General features: G+C 54.0%; 1 protein-coding gene across 1 annotated transcript in view; it reads left to right on the top strand.

Annotated features, from left to right (window-relative positions):
• Window positions 1–4,821: 4,821 nt before the first annotated feature.
• Window positions 4,822–21,167, top strand: part of CDH5 (cadherin 5) — a 37,348-nt gene continuing 21,002 nt past the window's right edge. Inside the window, exons 1-2 of the mRNA XM_081513317.1 lie at window positions 4,822–4,941; window positions 17,047–17,273. Of these exons, the coding sequence (XP_081369443.1) occupies window positions 17,070–17,273 (204 nt within the window). The 5' untranslated portion in view covers window positions 4,822–4,941; window positions 17,047–17,069. The remainder of the gene's footprint in view (window positions 4,942–17,046; window positions 17,274–21,167) is intronic.

The raw sequence follows: 21,167 nt of genomic DNA, 5'->3' as shown, positions 1-21,167 counted from the left end.
GAATGAATGGGGTGCAGGCGGGGTGGGAGCTTCCATGGGAAAGATGCTTTCCAGAATGGGAATCTGGAAGGGCTGGGTGGAGGGGCGGTGCGCTGGAGCTGGGAGTGTGGGAGGATTGGGCTGGCAGAGGCAGGAAGAAAGAGCATCCTGGGTGCAAGGACAGCACAGGGAAAGGCCCAGAGGCAGGCGGCTGCAGCAACTCAGCCTGAGCTGCCCTGGGGTGTCCAGGGGGGCTCAGCACGTTCACGGGAGCCCTGGCTTGAGGTGGGCAGTGTACTGGGTTATTACTCAGTGCTGTTAGAGGGACAGAGTCATATGACCTTTCAAGGTCACCCTGAGTATTAAAAATAAGACACAGAGCCTGGGACGGGGAAGACACAGAATGGGTTGCTGGCTGTAACCCAAGCCACCCCAGTCTCAGCATCTATTCAGGGACCATCTCTCCCACTTCCCAGGGTCCTCACCCACAGATGGCACAGAGCTGGGCACCCAGCAGGCTGAGAGGCTGCCTGACTGACTCTGTGCCCTATGTGCTGGGAGGTACCACGGACCCCAGGTACACGGGCCCCACGCCCGTGTCTGCCTCCACGCAGCAGGGACTCATGCACATACTCGTCCATGCATTCTTTCGTTTAACAACCTGGCTCTGTGCCCACCCTGAACTCTGCTCTGAGCACCCAGAGGTGAGCCTAGCCCAGTCCCTGATGGAAGTGGCTCTCCCTGGTCCTTGTGGAGCCACAGCTGAGGGTGAAACCCCCTCCCCCGCTCCTGAGCCCCTGAAGCCTACCATACACTAACCCTTCGTTTGTTTCTGTGAAGGTTGTGTTCACTCCCCTTTCCGCAGCCAGGGCGCCAAAGGCCATAATGCTTTCCTTTCATCCAAACCTCTCAGCAGGTGGCTCACATTGCACCCTGCATGGTCGGTTAACACAGCCCTCTCCACCCCGCCCCATCAGGCAGCCTGGGAGCCCAAAGAACTCAACTGTCCCCTCTGACCCCCCCAGCCCGGAGAAAGTCTGAGCCTCGGGTCCCCACACTCTTCATCAGCCACAGATTTCAAGCAATTATCTGGAGAAAAAAGGAAGGGATTGAAAAATATTTCAGCAGACAAATCAAGCTACAGACAGAATCTCGGCATACATCCCAGGAACTTTCTCCCAAGAACATGCTAACTTCATGCCTCCCTCGTGCTCTGTGATAACGTGCGCTGTGCTCACACGCTCACTCAGGGCTTTGTCTACTGGTCTGGGGCCACCACGCACTCCCAAAGGCCCTGCAGCAGTCGCAGGTCTGATCCGCAGCGGGCTGACTGCCCTTCCACAAGTCCACGGTTTCAACTCCACATGTGCAAAGTGCTCACCCTGTGCTGGGCGCCCACCAGGAACTGACAGAGGAGACACCATCGCAGCGCAGGGAGGGGAGAGGAGCAGATGAGCAAAGGCGGTGGGCGGTGAAGGGGGTCCATGTAAAAGGTCTCCGGCGCCCAGAGGAGGCAGAGAAGAGAGGAGAGGGCAGAGGAGACAGCTCCGGATGGAGCGGGGGGTAGGGGGGCTGGTCCTCAGGCAGGCAGGCGAGGAGGCAGTCCAGTGAGCAGATCTGAGCATGGGCAAAAGCCCAGTGGCCTGGCTTCCCTGTGCCTTCCTTGGGCCTCCCACACTGTGGGGAAGAATTAACAGGATCACCTGTTGATAAGCCCCTTTTGTGCACCAGACCCAGACGGGCAGGAAAGCTTGGTGGGCGAGGAGACAGCCTCTGGAAACACAGGCCTGGCTGGGAATTTCCCATGTGCCACTCTGTGATTCTGGGAGCACTCGGCTCCCAGGCTCTGCTTCGCCATCTGTGTAGTGGGAATAACAATGAAGCCCCCTCCTCCCCCACCCCGCCGCAATCCTCGTGGCTGTCCTGAGAAGGCATGGCCCTCCAGTGTGAGTGTGCAAACACAGGGCCTGGGAGCCACAAACGCGTAGGTCTCGGGGTTCCATTGGCAGCCTTTCTGCCTCCACTGCCCTGGGGTGGGGCCCAGAAGCCTGCATTTTCAATGCACGTTTTTCGGGTGATTCTGAGACAGGTGGCCACACTTGGAGAAATACCTGTTCAGCGAATGCGTGCTATTACCATCATTTATTGTCATTGTCTCATCTGCTGCTCAGACAGGCCTGCCAAGTCTGAACTTGTAACTCAGATCACAGGTAAGGAAAGAGGTTCAGAGAGGCAAGTCTGCTGGCCCAGGTGACACAGCCAGCAAGGGGCCCGCACAGGATCTGAACTGGGTCTGTGCGTCCCCAAGCCAGAACCTCTTGCAGCAGGATGTCATGGGGCCACCTCCCTGGTCAGCATTTGTCCTGGCAGAGGCCAGGGCGTGTCCCCAGGCCTTGCTGTCACACTCCCCAGCCCATCCCCGCCACCTCCATTGTTGCTTCCCTCTCCAGCTACTAATCAGGCCTCACAGACCATCTTGTTTCCTGCAGGTCGACTGGCTGCCTCCTTTGCTCCTGACGGTACCTTCCTGGCCTGTGCCTTCCCGTCACCTCGATCTGCCTCCAGAGGGGGTTGGAATCGGGGCTGGGCAGTGGCAGAAATCAGGCGGGAGATCCTCAGAGGCACTAGCCTCCCTCCCGTGGCCTGGACCACCTCTGTGTGGAGGCCCCATGCCCGTCCCAGGGGGGCACATGCCCGGTCAGCCCTTCCCTTGTTTACAGACAGCAGGAACAGTGGGCTTCAGGGCAGAGTCAACATCCCCACGGACTGAGAGTACAGGGGTCCTGGTGGGTGGAGTCAGGACAGACACCATCTCTGTCTGCCTCCAGGGTCGAGTCTGAGACCCAGCAGGAAGTGACGCCAGGACCTGGCCTGACCTCGCAGGCAGGTCAACCACTAGGGCAGGCAGCAGGCATGGGTGGGGGTGAAGAGCACTCAGGCTGGGGCACCAGGGGCTGAGCCCTGGCCAGCCCTGGCTCCTCTGTGGCCACCCCACCCCCGGCAGGAGAAGGCAGAGTTAATCCTGCTGGAAAAGGAAGTGCGGAGCCTTCTTTGTGCATCCCACAAACAGGGAGCGAATGGGCTGCAGCCCTCCCGCACTGAGGCCCACCTCGGGACCAGGCTCATCTGCCTTCCCTTCCCTGCTTCTGGAGTCCCCTCAGCGCACAAACATCCCAGCAGAGCTTTAAAACCAAACCTAAAAGCCTCTCATCTCTCTGTGCCATTCACTGCAAGTCTGGGGGAAGGAGCGGTGACCGCACGTCCCCACTTCCTGGTCCCCCGCACCAGTCCCCTCGGTCCCTCACGCCTACTCCTTTTCCCTGGGCCTGCTCTGGTCACAGCCATCAATGACCTCTAATGTCCAGTGGTCAAGTCTCAGTCCTCACCTTTCCCAGGTGACCCAGCCGACACCATCCTTCTTCCTTTCTGGCTTCGGACACACCTCCTGGCTTCCCTGCTCCTTCCCTGGGCTCTCTCCTAATGAACCTACAGATCTCAGAGGCCGGGGCCTCCCTCCCTGTAAGCTCATCCACCACCACTGCCTCCAGTGCCAGACATAATAAGCTCAGGGCTTCCAGACCTCCCTTCAGGGCTGATACTACATCCACCTGTATCCAACTACCCACCTCTCTCTCCAGCTGCCAATCTGACCCAGCCACTTGCAGGTCTAAAAGCCATCTCAAACAGGCCTGGAACAGAGAAATCTTTATCTCCCCCTTCCCCATCTCCACACCAGTGGCCGCTGACTTAGTGGCCCTGGGCAAGGCTCTCTCCCTCTGAGGTCTCATGTTTGTCCAGCTGAATAAGGGATCCCGTTCGGGACTTCCCAGCCATTCATCCATCCATGGAAAAATAGGGGCAACTATTCACAGATTTCCACTAGCTGCCCTGGGAGATTCCAAAGTCAGCTGCACTGGCGTGGGGCCCCGGTCTCTGCAGTTGGTAAAATCTCCTCCTATAACTCTCACAACTGACAGAATCTGAGCACCTCCTGCCCCTGTCTTCCTGGTTCCAATAGTCCTTGGTCCTGCCTTCAGTTTCCCTTGTCTTCCACGTTATCTTGGACTCCTGTTTATCTCAACAGCCATGTGAGGCTGAACTTCTGATTATCCCCATTTTACAGCAGAGGAAACTGAGGCTGGGGTAGAGGTGCATGACTGGCCCATGGTCAGCTCAAAAGTGGAGTTAAGGAACTTGACTCCACTCGGTATTCCTAAACCCAAACAGGCTGGCACCTCACAGCTGGAGCCCAGGTCCACCCTCACCGGAAGAAGCCGATTCAGTGCACACAGCCAAGAGTTACGGTCTGTTTCCTTTCTCCCGCCATCCGCCTCCCCCCACCCCACCCCCCTCGCCTCTGAGGCTCCCCCGATGCCTCCCCAGCACCTTTGCAGTCGGCCCTCCCCTAGCATGTCATGGGGTCACCTGGGAAAGTCTGGCTCTGGGCTTGGGGTGACCCAGGCTGGATTTCTGGCTCTGCTTATGCCCCAGCTTAGTAGACAAGCACCTTAAACTTGCTGAGTCTGTGTCCTGAGCTATAAAAGGCGGGTGATGGCACCTGCCCTCAGGATTACAAGGAGCATGAACGAAGGCCCTCGGCAGGTGCTGGGCTCAAAGACCCAGAGCTGAGGCCTGGGGTTGGGGTTACATATCCGAGGCCAAATCTGAGACTAGGCCTCCATGGGGGCAGCCCGCCTGGGCAGGACCATTGCGGAGCCTGCCTCCCTGCAGCCAGCTCGGCCCTCACAAATGAACAATAACAGGAAACCATCCTGGGGGGGTGGCGGGGGGGACAAGGGCTGGGGCCAGTTGGAAAACCTGCAGGGGCGGCGGCCAGGCCTCCCTCGCCGCTGGGTGGGCCTCCCCTCCAGAGGCTGTCGGCCGAGCTCTGCAGCGCTCCACGGCACACTCAGCCACAGCCACAGCCAGACAGAACAGACACACTCTGAGCCCACGGACACGGTGAGTGAGGGGCCTTGGCCTCCCCCTCTGTAGAATGGTCATCATTGAGTCCCAGGAAGAGCCACTCCTGAGGTGGCCTGCGTCTCCTGGTCAGAGCGGGGCAGGGAAGGGGCGCCTGATGCTGGTGTGCTGGGTACAGACGGATGTTCTCGGGGAGGAGGAGGCTCGGCTCTCCCACGGGTAGACTCCCAGACTCTAGGGCCCACAGGCATCCATGGGTGCTGAGCTCAGATACTCAGAGGACAGGATTCCACCTGAGTCTCCCAGCACACCAGGAGCGGTAGACTGGCACCCAGTCCGTGCCCCTACTCCCATGAGAGAGGACTTATCCAGGCTGACACACCCCCTCTCCCGAAGGCTCTGTGCTGGGAGTGGGTGAGGAGCCCTGAAAAGGGAGCTCAGCGCCTCGGCCCCCTCCCTGCCAGCCCCTGCCCCCGTTCTCAGTATAGGCACGCTGAGGCTTGGCTCTGGGTACTCAAGGCCCTGCCTGTGGAATCCTCTCTCCTGCCTCCCCAGACTGCGGGAGCTGTGGACTCTCCCCCCAACATCCAGGTACCCGTAGATCAGTTGCCAAGAGACCTGGAAGCCCTCATATTTTAGAGAAGTTCTCCCAAAAGACTTGAAGGCAGGCAGTCTAGGGTGAGAGCCTGGCTTAGAGACCATCTTCCTGGGTACAAGTCCCAGCTCGACCATCCGCTTCTGTGATTTTGGTTAAGTTACTCAGCATCTCCCAAACTCAGTTTGTGTGTCGGAACAACGGAGATGCTGGTTCTTTCGTGAGAATTCATTATGAGGGCTGGAGATGGGGGCCACAGAAGGCTCTGAGGCACTGGAGCCCGTTACTGTATATCACACCAGCAAGCTGATGAGTTAGACACAGCCCTTCTCCATTTCTCAGTCAAGGCAACTGAGATGTGAAGCAAGATCTCGTACCCCAAAGCCCAGGTTCTTCCCAGAACCACACAGCTTCTCACGTGCCAGCCTCCTCATCTGTAAACCGGAAGAAAGGGGTTTTCATGAGTCAAGGGAGGTGATGTATACACTGGCACTGGGAATGGATCGTAGGAGAAGAGCTTTGAGAAGTCACAGCTGAATTTACCTGCCACCTGGGATTGACCATGGCTGGAATGTCGTTAAGGTTAGGACCCCTGGGGTTGGTCAGTCCCCAGCAGGTGAGGGATGCGTCAGCTCGTCTTCCAGCGGGCACTCTGGGCAGAGACTCTGCGCCGAGCACTGTGTCTGTTCCTCACCCCCCACCCGGTGGACGTTTCTGCCATGGGTGGGGGGAAGATAGGATCCTGACAGGAGATGAAGGGCATTCCAGGGGAGGCAGGGAGCCTGGGCAGCTTGACGGACCTGGAGAAGCCAATGTGGCCAGAAGGTTTTAAGAGCAGGGAGTGGTGGGAGGGCAAATGACGCTGAAGACCAGGGGTAAGTACCAGGACTGAGAGCGCTGGTTCATCTTCAGGCATTGGGGAGCAGTGGGACCCTCCTGACTGACCTGAGTCCAGCCACATGTGGGTCCCAGCCTGGAGGGCAGCAGGAGATCAAGGGGACCAGGAGCTGCTGTGCCCCCACGCAGCCCCGCTAATTCTGGCTTACCATGGTGAGGGGGTAGGTGAGGCGCCCACCGGCCTGGCAGGGGTTAAGCTGCCCGCCCCACAGTCTGGACCTGAGCGATTGTGCTGCTGAACAAGGGCCGGACACGGGGGCAGGAAGCCGGAGGGGCCGTGCTTTTATTCTCCCAAAGCCGGATGACTCACAGCTCTGCTGCTACCCCGAGGATACACGATGGACACAATGGCCACTAGCTCAGGGGAAAAAATCTTCGAGTCCCCTTGCCCATGGAATCCATCCCTGCTCCCTCCATCACCTCTCTGCACCTCCTTGGCATCTGTGAAGCTACTAAAAGAATTCCCAGTTGAGAGACAGAACCAGAGAGGCTGAGAGAAACTGAGCAGCCAGTCCAAGGTCACACAATTACTCTGAAGTGAAAGCAGGATAGGAATGAGGCCAGCCCCTTCTGACCCCACTGCCCTGCCACACTCCATAGGGAAGCCTGGAGGGCGAGAAGCCAGGGGTGGGGATTGAACTGGACAGTTCAAACCACAGAATCAGGCACCAGACTGAGCCAGGAGCCCAGCGATCCTGGAGGAGGAATGTTCTAGGAGACAACTGCTGCCCTGAGTAACCGGCTTCTTGCTGGAGAAATACTGGCAAGCCCGTCCTAATCCAGCTCCAAGCTGATGTTGGGTGGAGAAATCACAGAAGCGTTCCTAGAGGAAGAGCAGGAGCCCCAGAAGGTGCTGGAAGGTCTTGGGTGTGCTCTCTGAGCTTCAGTCTTCTCGTTTCTCTAGGGCAGGGAATGGACTGCATGGTCCCTAAACTCACATGAGGACCACCAGACCATGCGCCACAGCATAAAGGTCAGATTCTGGCAGGTGGAGACCCTGGCAGGAGGGGACAGTAGGGCCCATGGAGCTGGGCCAGGAAGGCGGTGAATGAGATTTCCTTGCACAGGCAAACAGAAAGAAGCAGGAGATGAGCCCAGGGCAGAACCAGGAAATGAGGTCAGGCGTGAGTGCCCAGGGCAGAACCAGGAAATGAGGTCACACCCTCAGCTGCCAGGCCAGGCTGAGTGGGTAAGGTGAGAGTTGGGACACCCACACACTTACTAAGCACCTACTGTGTGCTGAGCTCGGCACCCATGACCTCATCAATTCTCCATTAGAGATGAGGAAGCTAGAGTTCAGAGAAGGCAAGGGGAACGGGCCTAAGGCTACAAAGCCCATGAGCAAAGAGGCAAGTGTGTAATACTTGTTGCCCCCACTGACTGCCTCAGAGCCCCAGGCAAAGTCAGAAATCCCAGAGGAGGCTGGAAAAGGCTCTCCCAAGGGTGGGTTTCCTCTCCTTGAAGCTTGGAGCTGCCCCTTTAGGATATAATGGGGTGACCCAGAGACCCTAGCATACATTTGTTTCAAATCACAAACTAGTTCTGGTGAATTGGTAGTCTGTAGCTCAAAGATTGTACTGAGGATTCAGGAGCTAAGTTTGAGTTCAGTAGGAATGAACACTGTGATTTATCAGTGATGTCTGCCGTGAGTATGAAAAAGGCTGAGTGGCACTCCAGGACTTCTGTTTTGTCAGTGCTGCCTTCAGAGGGGCCCTGCACATGGGTGTGTGTTCATCAAGGACCCATAAGAAGGATAATCTGATTGTCCTCAAAGGGTTGTGTGTCTGACAAAGTGATGGGCTATCAGAGATGCTATTTGGGGACAGGGAGGAGCTTCTCTGAGTTGTTTCAACTATTGTGCCTGCTCTGAGCACCCAAGGTGTTGTCTGCAGGTGTGCAGATTTGTTTGAAATTCTATGAGTGAGGAGGGAAGGAGTGACAAGATCAGAGCAGGAGACCAAGGCAGGCTCACAGTCAGTGGTAGGGACACTGGCTCCTCAGGGTCCTCTGGGCCTCGAGTTCACACATCTGGATGCTGGGATGAAGGGGGACACTGGCCCAGGACCTGCCTGGTCAGAGACACTCGGGAGTCTGTCAGAAGACGCCGTGCAGGGTACCGACTGGGGCTTGAAAAGAAGCGGAGCGTTCACCCCGGGGCCACAGCAAGGAAAGGCATTCAGGGCAGAGGGAACAGCCTGGGCAAAAAGCCTGTTAAAGAGAGGAAGAGCACTGTGTACTCCAGAAACATCCAATTCTCCTCTTGGCAGGGAGGGGCAGGGAGGGGAAGGGGAGGAGAGCCAGTGGGTGGGCAGGGATGTTCAGGAGCGGGGCCTCGTCCTGCAGGGAGTGGGGAGCCAGGGAGGAGCAGTCAGCAGGGGAGCGGCGTGGGCAGCTCTAACGGGAGCCGAGACAGGCGGGCTGTTGGCAGAACCCCGAGGGGAGGGGAGCAGGTCTGGGACCCTCAGGAGCAGGTCATGGGGCTGAATAGAGCCCCCAGTTCAGGGTAAAGCCCCCAGGGGCCAGCTCACAGCTGCCCGGCCCCACCTCCAACGCATCCCATCCCTGTGGTTCCCGGGGCCTCACCCTTCATCCTCCCAGTGTGGGTGACTGCCAAGGCCCAGCTGTAAATGCTGGGGCTCAAGGAGACAATTTGGGAATCCCTGAATGAGTTTGGGGATCACTGGCTCCAAACTCTGCCCTAGACTGAGGCTTGAGGTGGTGAGAGGGCAGTGGGGAGGGTGGTCGAGGGCCACACAGGGAGCAGGGGCTCCAGCGCCCCACCCTGCAGGCACACCCCCTGCATGCTCTGGGCCTCTCCTCCCACCTCCCAGCCCCTCACCCTTGACCCAGGGTCCCTGGGCAGGAGCCCAGAGCCTGCAGGAGGCTGGGCTGGGGTGGAGTGTCCAGTGCACCCTCTGAGGCTCTGCCTGGGGCTGGGCTCTGCCGCCAGGTCTTGTCCCAGCTCATAGCAGGTGTGAGGACAGAAGAGGGGGCCAGCCCCGCAGAGAGAAGACTCTTCAGGGGACACAAGTGTGTGCTTGCGTAGGCAGCACATGTCTGTGTCCGTGTGGCCTGAGGATGATATGTGTGTTATCCCTGACCTGGAGTCTTTCTCTAGTCCACACCCAAGGGCCCTGCAGTCTGCTCAATAAACCCCCAAATCCAGACTCAACCCCTGAAACCTAAGGCTTGAACAGGTCGGGACAGAACTAGCCCAGGCCTTTGCCAGGCTATCTGCTGAGCAGCTCCCAGCTGGTCCAGGCTTCCTAGGGTCCATTCAGCTACATAAAGCACAGCCTCTGCCTGCCCCATCTCTTTCTGTATTCCCTCCTTGTAAAGAGCACAGAGCTGAGCAGACCTCCCAGCCCCTTCAAGGCCAAACCCTAGTGACAGATGGAGGCCACAAAGAGAAAGGTACCAGAAGGAGTTCTGCCTGCTGTCCCACAGCAGGTCAGAGAGAGGCGGGGTCACTCTTGGGCTGAGACCCTCTGAGGAATCAGGCGCCCCCACCCCTACCTTCTCACAGCTTCCTCTCCTCCTCCATCACACCACACACCACAACCTGAAACTATGTTCCTTATTAAATGATCAGTGTCTCTACTCAAGGGTGCAGCCTGTTTGCTGTCCACATGTAGGTCAGTGCCTGGCATGTAGTAGATGCTTGATAAATGTTTGCTGAATGACTGTATAACCCCTGGGCTCTACAGAGGGCTTCAGAGAGGTGGTGACATGTGATCCAAATCCAGGCAGAGGCAAGAGAACATCAAGGGCAAAGGCTGGAGACTGTGACTGAGCCTGATGGGCGTCACTGTCCTCCAGGCTGGGGCTACTCTTGGAGGCTCACCAAGCGCCCTCAAGGCCCAGATAGGGAATTGGAGAGGAGCAGAGGCACACAGCCATCCCCCTGAGCCCAATCTCCACCAACTCGGCTCAGCCTTCAGAGCCACACCTCTGTCCTCAGGCCTAGGCATCCAGGTTCTGAGCTCAGTGGTCCCACAAACTGTGGACACAAACCCAGATCAGGAATACTCCAAGGCCATGACCTCCCATCCAAGTATGACTGAGACCAGCCAGCCCCCACATGCTCCAGGGCTCCCCTACTCCTTCTCCTGGGCTCCATACACCCGCTACTAGGGGGCCCCCGGAGAAGGAAATGGCAACCCACTCCAGTATTCTTGCCTAGAGAATCCTGTGGACAGAGAAGCCTAGTGGGCTGCTGTCCATAGGGTCACATAGAGTTGGACATGACTGAAGCAACTTAGCATGCATGCATGCATTGGAGAAGGAAATGGCAACCCACTCCAGTATTCTTGCCTGGAGAATCCCAGGGACGGAGGAGCCTGGTGGGCTGCCATCTATGCGGTCACACAGAGTCGGACATGACTGAAGCGACTTAGCAGCAGCAGCAGCAGCAGGGGAGGGCGCCCTGGACCTTCCCAGGCTGACCAAGGGCACAGAGGCCCTGCCTTCACCCATCAGTACATTGGAAGCTGCCCCTAAAGCCTCTGTCACAGCTCCAGGGATGGAGCATCCTCACAGACCCTGGATAACAGGGACAAAGGCCGGAACCTGGCCCCTGGGTGCCCAGCAGGCACCTCTGAGTAGCCAAGCAAATCCCTCACCCCAAAGGCTGTCATCAGGCGAGCTCCTAGGCTCCTTGGTGGGCATTTCTCAGCACAGACATCACTTTCAAACTCCTCAGTCCCTCTGCATATCTGTGGTACCCAAACCCAGCCAGCAGCAGCCTGATCTCTCCAAAAACTTGTGAGAAATACCAAGAGACATGCCTTCTGCTTATAGGAAAGGAAAGGGCTAAAATAAACCTGACCCCAGCTGTGCGCTGACCGCACCTCCAGAGGCACAGCCAAGGGCAATTCTCTTTCCAGCTGTGGGTCCAACAAATCCTGCCACCTGACTTCCTCTCCAACTGTAGGACGAGGAGGAACAAGTTCTCAACAAACCCTTCCCCTCGGCACCCATTTAGGTAAATTTCTAACCCAAAAGGCAAAAGACAGAAATACACGGGGCTTTTTCAGAAGGAAAAGTCCCTCAGGGCCCTCTGAGACTGGGTGTAAGAGAAGCCCAGGATTTAGAAAAAAAAAAGACAGATGTGCGTGTCACACAGATGTATGGCTTACAAGTTGTTATCTGAGCCTCCCTTTCTCCCTCTGTGAAGTGGGGGGTGATAATGCCTACATGCTGGGGATAGTGTGAAGACTACATGAGATAGAATCTATGAAAGCCAGCATGGAGAACAGCTTCTTCTTATTATTACTATTATTATTACCACTATGATGATGATGATGATGATTACATGATAGAGATAGAGTGCCATGCGGGAAAAACACTACTTGGGGTGAAAGGCAGCCTAAGTTCAAATCTTGGCTCCACCACTTGCTGCTGTGTGACCCAGGAGGACTCCCTTTACCTCTCTGAGCCTCATCTGCAAAACGGGATTACTGACAACTATCTCACAATTTGCAAGGTTCAAGTGAGACGAAGTTTCAGTATGCCACTGAGGGGGTGTTCAGGAATGATGCCCCCAGCAAAGAAGGCAGACCTGGGCAAGCACACCAGGGTCCAGCAAGGGAGTGAGATGGGGCACGTGGTCCTCCTCTCCCAAAGGCCCCACCTCCAGAGTCCTGGCCCCTCACTCACTGCTCAGAGAGCTGAGTATGCAGAGCCTAGCGAGTGATACCCCAGTGACATGAGGTGACTCTCTGCAAGGGATTTCTCTCCAGGGCTCACAGCAGAGAGAGATTCCTCTTCTAGCCACACAATAGGATCCAAGGGGCTTTTCTGCACATTCAGAGAACATTCCAGGGTTGGGGATCAGCCAAAGCCACCGAGAAGATGATGTCTCCCGTGAGCCATGTGGCCATAGTCTCTGACTAGCAGCCTCTGCTGTACTGAAGGTCAGTGTGGTTATTTGTTTGTTTGGCTGTTGCCTGCTGTCAGCCCCAGGACTACTACCCTATCCAAGAGGCTGCAACAAAGAGAAAGCCGCATCCTCTTCACTGTATCAGATGGAGTCCTGGCTGGAAACATCAGTTACCCCTGGCATTCCAAAGAAGAGATTTTATGAAGGAAACATAGAGCTGTGAGCTTAATCATGGGAACAAACGGGATGTTGAGGCCTGTAGAGACAGGAAGCAGGCCACCCCAGCACCAAGGGGACAAAGAAGAGGGGAAGGTGTTTCCAGAACCCAGTGAGGGATTGATGGGAATAACAGAGGCCAGCAGGATGGAGAGATGCAGCCACGGGAGGAAATAGGAACCAGAGCAGAGAGCAGTGGGGAAGAAGTTCCTGACTTCTCTCCTCCTATCCTCAAGACGCCTGCTGGAGACCCTACTGGCCAAATATCTGAAGCTCAAGCCAGAAAGCCCAGGGTCAGTCCCCTCGACACAGAGCAGAGGTCAGGGAGGGACAGAGGGGGTGGATCCAGCAGAGTGGGAACCTGCAAAGCCCCCAGCCAAGTGGCTGAGTAATAAGGAACGAGAGTGGTAAGCTGACTACTCAGTGGAGTGTCAGCAAGGATTCATATAGGCTTAGTTTCATCCTTACCTACTGTTTTGGCCATGTTACGATTTTTTTTTTAATTCAGGCCTGAAAACAACTCTGAGAGGCAGACACTAGTGTTCCCATTGTACAGATAATGAAACTGAGGCTCAGAGAGGTGAAGTGTCATGTGTACGGTCGTATAATGACAAAGCGGCGCAACTGATGTTCTCTAAACCATGGAGCCTGCCGTCACAACCATCACCCTGCTCCGCATCACCTGAAAGAGGAGAGAGCCATGTGCCACACGTGACTGGGCCTTGGAGAGCAGGGAGGATGGACACAGGGCAGGTGGAAAGCTCTTCTCCAGGAAGGGAAGGAAGCTGTGATTTGAGCACAGCAGTGGGAACTGGTCCCCAGCCCTGTGACCAACCCCAGGCAATGATGTAGTGGAAGATGCCCACGGATGCAGGAGGTGCAGGGTGGAGACCAGAGATGGCTCCCCAGAGGAGTCTGTTTGGGCTCAATCCCAGATGACGAGCTCACCAGACAGAGAAAAGAGGGAAGACCTGTGGGGCTGTCCTGGGCCACTTCTCCCTAGTCTCCTTCACGTTCCAGCCTCCCAGTCTGAGCACCAGCCACACGACATAACCCTCTGTAGCCACTCCAGCCCCGCTTTCTCTCCGACTCCAGATCGGATCTCTGGCAGCTCCCAGCTATGGCCACGCAGACGACTCATAGCAACTCCAACCTGACACAGCCCACACAGACCTTGTGGCACCACCACCCACCCATCTTCCAAATCTCAGCAAAAGCCCCGCCCTGCAACTGCTCAGGCCAAAGACTGGGGAGCTGGCCTCGATTCCACACTCCTTGGCCTGGGGCCCCATATCTCTTCAAGCTTTGTTTCCATCATCACAGCTTTTTTCTCGTTCTGATCTTCCTGCCTTCATCTTTTTAAGGACGCTGTGATTGTACTGGGTCTATCCACATAATCCCAGATAACCTCCCTATCTTAAGATCCTTAACTTGACTCTATCTGCTACAAGTCCTCTGCCATGAAAGGCAACTAGGGAGGGGGGCCATGGACATCTTTGGGGAGCCATCATTCAGCCTACCACCCTGAGCTGGTCACCTCTTCTGGAGCCCCCACAAATTGCTCATTTCTATCTGACCCAAGGGTCTTCTCTTTTGTTTCTTCAGACAAATGAACCATTTTTTTCTACCTCGGGGCCTTTGCACTTGCTGGTGCTTCTGCCTGGAATTCCCTCCCTTCTTCTGGTATTGCAAGGGCTCACACTCCGATGTTGGCCCAGCAGTCATCTCTTTGAGAGGCCTTCCCTGGCCTTGGGAGTCTCAGCCAGCTGCCCCATCGCCCTCTTCCGTGCCCCCCAGCGTAATTCCCTGAAGGCCTCTGATCCGCAGCTGGTGCTTTTCCTCAAGCCCTTAGTTTCCTGGGGTTTCCATGACAGTGCGCACTCCCCAAGGACATGTCCTGTCTGCCCTGCTCACTGCTGCAACTAACGCCGAGCACACAGCAGAAGAGCCATTCACAGTCGCTCTGGGCTTGGCCTCAGGACTTAGTCCTGCCCAGGGGCCTGAGAATTCTCTCTTCCCCTTTCTCAGTTTCACTTCTGTTTCATTTTTTTTATTTTTTTTAAACATTTTTATTTTATATTGGAGTATGGCTGGTTAACAATGTTGTGATAGTTTCAGGTGGACAGCAAAGCAACTCAGACATACGTATACACGTATTCATTTTCCCCCAAACCCCCCTCCCATCCGGGCTGCCACATAACATTGAACAGAGTTCCCTGTGCTATACAGTAGGTCCTTGTTGGTAATCCATCTTATTTATTTTTGATTTTATTTATTCATTTAGGCTGTGCTGGGTCTTTGTTGCTGCTCGGGCTTTTCTCCAGGTGCAGCGCACAGGCTTCTCATTGCGGTGGCTTCTCTTGTTGCTGAACACAGGCTCTAGGGTACAGGGCTTGAGTAGTTCTGGTTCCTGGGCTCTAGAGTGCAGGCTCAATAGTTGTGGCACATGGGCTTAGTTGCTCCACGGCATGTGGGATCCTCCCAGATCAGGGATTGAACCAGTGTCTCCTGCCTTGGCAGGTGGATTCTTTACCACTGAGCCGCCAGGAAAGCCCGGTAATCCATTTTAAACACAGCAGTGTATATACATCAATCCCAAACTCCCTAACTCTCCCTTCCCCCCACCCTTTCCTACTTTTTCATTCTTGAGTCACTTCTCACTTGAGGGATGCAGAAAGTAGCAAGACACGCAGGTCATTTCCAGGCAAAGAAGGAAATGACCTACCGGGCCTGAACCCCATGAGGCTGGACAAGGGTCACAGCTGCGCTGCCTCTGAGTTAGGACAGCTTCCTGGCAGGACTCTCAGCTCCCCGTGCCTTTGTTCACTGCCTTCCTCCCCCCGGAGCAGCTGCCCTTTTCACAGCCCACCTCGAAGGGCATCGGGTCTCTTTCGGTTCGACCGCCACATTTAGGACTGAGGAAATGGACCCAAAAGCCTTCCCAGGCACATGGCGCTTGCTCTCCAGGCACTGTCCCACCCCAACCCTGCAAGCCCTATTCCTCCCAGGCTGGCAGCAGGGGCCACAGGGATGCTGGGTGCTAAGATCAGCAGGTCCAGGAGCCAGTCTACAGACACCCTCGGCCCTCACTAAGGACAGCCTGGCGCCACCGTCTCAGAGAAAATGTTACTAGAGTTTAGAAACTTCCTGTGCTGTGCAGAATCCAGCCTCTCCCTCCAGCCAGGGCGGGGGACAGCCAGAGTGGCGGCCTCCCACCCAGCACCCAGTGGGTCCCTCCCTCTGTCCAGATGGGAGCCCTGGTTCTCCCACGCAGCACCCCTCTTCTTCTGAACCTTCCCAGGAGCCGCAGGTCAGTGACATGGGGCCCAGCCTGGGTACAGGCTGAGGGGTCAGGGCTGAGAGGGCACAGTGACCCCCCGTGGGGCAGTGAGAAAATCCCCCTTCCTTCTGGAACTCGGTGAAGCCAGGCCCTCTCTCTGCGTGACCCCAGATTCCCCATCCAGGTTAATCCCACGCCCTAAGGGTCGCCTTCAACGGGATCTTCTGCTTAAAAGGACCTCGCGCTGGGTTTCATGTTCTTCTGTCTCCGTCCTTAAATTCTTAATAACTTTAGTAAAAAGGACCACTTTGTGTTTCCACTGTGTACTGGACCCCACACACTATGAAGCTGGTCCTGTGAGCTCAGCCTCTCAACACTCCCACCCCACCCCACCGCTGCTCTCGTGACAGCCCGTAAGCTGATCACCAACTGTGAGCTCGGGGTCTAGTGAGGGCCTAACCCTCTGGGTTAAGACATCCGGCTTTCTTAAGAGCCTTCTGAAGACAGCATCAAAGCAGCGCTGCCACAGGGGTTCTTGGGCTGGCCAGGGGGCATATTTGCTCAGACAAGCCTTTAAATCCCACTCCACAGCAGGTGCTACGACAAGAGAGAGCAGAAAGAAAAAGCAGGAACTTTGGGGCCAGGCCAATTCAGTTTGAGTTTGACTCTGCAGCTTAGAGTCTGGGTGAGCTGGAAAATGTTACTATACCTCTCTTTTCCTCAGCTCATCTATAAAGTGAGGGCTATACACACCCACCTCCAGGGTTATTGGGAGGATTATGTGAGATAACACATATAAAGTTGATATTTATCATTCTGGTGACGTTTTTATTTTTTTATGACATTTATTGATAAATGTCAGCTCTTGAGGTCTGACAACTGGGCTCTAGTCTCAGTCCCACCATTTAGTCCAGCGTGAACACCACATGTCTGTGCCTCAGGTTTTCCACATGTAAAATGAGGATAAGCTGGGCGTCCCTGGAAGTTCTCACTCACATCAGCATCACCCTCTCCTCCAGAAAATCTCTCCTACAGCTCCTCTTTGGGCTCCCTATCACCCACGCTTGCTTCCCCGCCAGCACATGCGACCCTTAAGAAGGAGTTGTTTCCATGTCCACCCTCCCCTCTTGGACTGTGAGCTCTGTGGGGTCAGGAACAGGCTCTGGTTCTGCTGGCCTGAGCAGAAAGTGGAGGACGAAGGGTTAAACAGTTCAGTGCTCCCTGGGAGATGCTCGCACCCCACAAGACCTGATGGCATCTCCCCTCTCCCCTCAGACCCAGCCCTCCCTCCTGGGAAGATGCAGGCACTCGTGATGCTGCTGGCCGCAGGGGGCACCTACTACCTGGGCCTGCTGGCAGCAGCTGCAGCGGCTGTCAACCCTTGCCGACCCGACACCCCCAGCTCACTGCCCGCTCACCGGCGCCAGAAGAGAGACTGGATCTGGAATCAGATGCACATCGACGAAGAGAGAAATGATTCACTGCCCCATTACGTGGGCAAGGTAAGCCTCGGGCCCTGGAGCAGGAGAGGCCTCGGCAGCAGGCGGCCCACAGCATTGGTGGTGATGGGAAAGACTCTGATGGGGGGGTGGTGGCTGTAGCGTTAGAGATGATGGCTGTGAGGGTGACAGTCATAGTGGGAGAGACGGTGGAGGTAGTGGAGGTGGCGGTGATTGGGAAGGGGAAGGTGGTGGGGGCGATGATGATGATGGAGGTGATGGTGGTAGTGGTGATGACGGTGGTGGTGGAAATAATGGTGCACACAAGGGTTCGTTTTTCTCCCAGACTTTGGTCTGTGGCCTGAATATCACTGGCAGAAGGACCACCCCATGCACAGCTGAGGAGGCCAGTGAGGGTTCGAGGCTTAGGGTGGGACCAGTCAAGGCTGCTTTAAATCTGCCCACCTGAGAGGCCTTCAGGACCTGACCAAATGTTTACAAAATTGTGCTGGTGACAAAGTTCATCATCCAGGCCACAGTTTGCCATCTCTAGTCAAGGCCTTTGAACTTCCTCAAAAAACCCTTTCTCTCAGACCACTCACTTAACCAGATTCTAAGACAGGCATAACAAGGTGCCTGACCCAAGCCTGCCCTCCAGGGCAGTGTCTATGACTCTAACCCTCACTTCACCCCTTGGCAAACATGTACATCCTCAGTCACCTTCCTAGGGCTTGGAGCTACACTGAGTCACTAATGAACTATCTTCCTGTGTCAAAGGACAGCTGATGTCAAAACCACTCTATTGAAAGGAAAGGCCCTAGTGGTGGAATTTCACACATGACAACAGGGAGATGGGTTAGGTATTCCAAGAATTTTCACTGAGGAGAAAAACTCCATTCAAGTGCTTTAAAATCTCACCCTGTCAGTTTCCTGGAAGCTAAGCAGGGTCAGCTAAAGAAAGATCAGTGCCCTGGTGAGAAGAGGGGTGGTCCCAAGCACAGACTGGGCTCTAGAAGACAATGGGGAGCAAAGACAGACCTGGTCCTCACCCTCATGGAGCTTGTGATCTAAAACAGGGGTTGGTCACATGTCAACCAGTGAAGTTAGGACACTCCCTCACACCACACTCAAAATGATTTATTACAGACTTAAATATAAGACATGACACCATAAAACTCCGAGAAGAGAACGTAGGCGAAACATTCTCTGACATAAATCACAGCAATGTTTTCTTAGGTCAGTCTCCCAAGGCAAAAGAAATAAAAACAAAAATAAACAAAAGGGACCTAATCAAACTTACAAGCTTTTGCGCAGCAAAGGAAACCATAAACAAACAAAAACACAACATATAGGCTGGGGGAAAATATCTGCAAAAGATGTGACAGACAGGGGCTTAATTTCCCAAATACATAAACAGCTCACATAGCTCAGTATAAAAACAAACAAACAAGCCCATCAAAAAATAGGCAGATGACCTAAGTAGACACTTCTCCAAAGAAGACACACAGATAGCCAACAGGCACATGAAAAGATACTCAACATCGCTAATTATTAGAGAAATACAAATCAAAACTACAGTGAGGTACCACTTCATACCAGTCAGAATGATCATCAGCAAAAAGTCTACAAACAAAAATGCTGGAGATGGGGAAAAGGGAAGCTTCCTATATTGTTGCTGGGAATGTAAAATGGTGCAACCAGTATGGAGAAAGGTATGGAGGTTCCTTGAAAAGCTAAAAACAGAGTTACTATATGAGCCAACAACCCCATTTCTGGGCCTATATCCAGAAAATATGACAAATCTATTTCAAAAAGATACATCCAACCCAAAGTTCACAGAGGCACTGTTTACAATAGCCGAGACATGGAAGCAACCTAACTGTCCATCAACGGATGCATAAAGAAGATGTGGAGATATGCGTGTGTGTGTGTGTATGTGTGTGTGTATGCCATAAAAAGTGTGTGTGTGTGTGTGTGTATGCCATAAAAAGAATGAAACATTGCCATTTGCAGCAACATGGATGGACCTAGAGGTTAGCATACCCAGTGAAGTCAGACAGAGAAAAACAAATATCATATGATATCACTTATATGTTAAATCTAAAAACATGATATAAATGAACTTAATTACAAAACAGAAACAGACGTACATAGAAAACAAACTTATGATTACCAAAGGGGAAAGAGGAAAAGAAGACATTAGGAGTTTGGGGGTAGCAGATACAAGCTATCACACATAAAACAGGCAAACAACAAGGTCCTACTGTATAGCACAAGGAACTATATTCAGTAGTTTGTAATAACCTATAATGGAAAAGAATTTGAAAAAGTGTGTGTGTGTGTATATATATATTGTGTGTATATACATATATATATATATCACTCTGCTGTACCCTAGAAGCTACCACAACATTGTAAATCAGCTATATCTCAATTAAACAAACACATATACATGTATGTGTATATGTATATACACATATACAGGGGCTGAGAGAACTGCCCCACCACGTGGTTTTGACAGTGAAGTTGTGGTTGCCTTCATGTTGCAATGGCAGATTTGAGTAACTGTCCAAAGACCATATGACCTACAAAGTCAAAAATTGTTACTATCTGGCCCTTCCCAGGAGCAGTTTGCCCACCCTGGTCTAGAAGGGCGGTATGTATTGGACAAAGAGCCACACACACGCCAGATGGGGGCTCCCTGTGATTATAGGGAAACAGGCCAGAAAGGATCCTTAAAAGGGGGAGGGTCCACTCTGGCCCTGGTAGCAGAAACGCCACAGAAGGTGGCAGTGGGGGCCAGCTGGGGAATCTCCACTCGCAGCCCCACCCAAGGCCGGTTCCCTGGGCCCAGGCCTCCACTGGCCACAAAGGATGGCTGGGAAATTTAGATCTTTCAGTCTGCCTTCAGAGGGGAAGAAGCTTGCCCCAGGGTCACACAGGGAAACCAGAAGAACCCCAGGAAAGCGTAGGGCTCATGACTCCCCACACTAGGGAAAATGTCGTCAGACCACCTACTCCTCCCCAGTGGGATGACTGGGCCATGAATCAGCTTCCAAAGAGAATGGCTGCCCCCAAGGAATACCGTTGAGCTGAGTCAGGGACAGTCAGCAGAAAGCGGGGCTACCAGCAGCCCTGACAGACTCTGAACGGCTTGCCTGAGGTCCTTTGCCCAGCAGGAAGAGCGTCAGGCCTGCTAGTCACCTGCCATCAGCAGGCACTTGGCACCTGGCATGGGACAGGGGGCGGGGAGGGAGCCCCATGCAATCCCCACTCTGGGAAGCAGAAGGCTGCCTGGAAAAGGCAAGGAGAGGGCTCCATGGCTCACCTCCTCACTCCAAAGACGTCATCTGAGGGAAGGAAGTCCCTGTTTATCAAGATCAGAGCCACAGAGCCTTTGTTTACAGAGCTGTTTGCTGAACAATGGGAATGAGACCTGAGCAGCCTTCTGAATCCACAAATATGGGTCAGCATAGCTTTTGGCGTTGAGATGTTACATCCAAATATAGGGATAATTTTAAAAAGGAGAGGGCCCTCCAAAACCTATAACCTCAGTCTGTTTAATCATGAGCAAAACAAACTCTAGTATGGGGACATCTGACAAAACATCCGAGCAGCAGTCCTCAGAACTCTCAAGGTCATCAAAAACAAGGAGAGTTTCATAGAGAAAATGAGCTTTTATTACCAAAGAGGAAAGTGGGGTAGGTGTGGGGGAGATTACTTAGGAGTTTGGGATTAATATCTACACACCAATATATATAAAACAGGTAAACAACAAAGACCTACTGTATAGCAACAGGGAACCATACTCAACATCTTGTAAAAACCTACAATGGAAAATAATCTGAAAAAGAATATGTATGTATGTATAACTGAATCACTTTGCTGTATACTTGAAACTAACACAACGTTGTAAATTAACTATGCTTCAATTAAAAAAAAATACAAAACAAGGAC

The sequence above is a fragment of the Giraffa tippelskirchi genome, chromosome 7 (assembly GCF_054371585.1).
Source record: "Giraffa tippelskirchi isolate mGirTip1 chromosome 7, T2T-mGirTip1v1.2.pri, whole genome shotgun sequence".
Classification (NCBI taxonomy): domain Eukaryota; kingdom Metazoa; phylum Chordata; class Mammalia; order Artiodactyla; family Giraffidae; genus Giraffa; species Giraffa tippelskirchi.
This window is presented reverse-complemented; position numbering and strand designations above follow the sequence as displayed.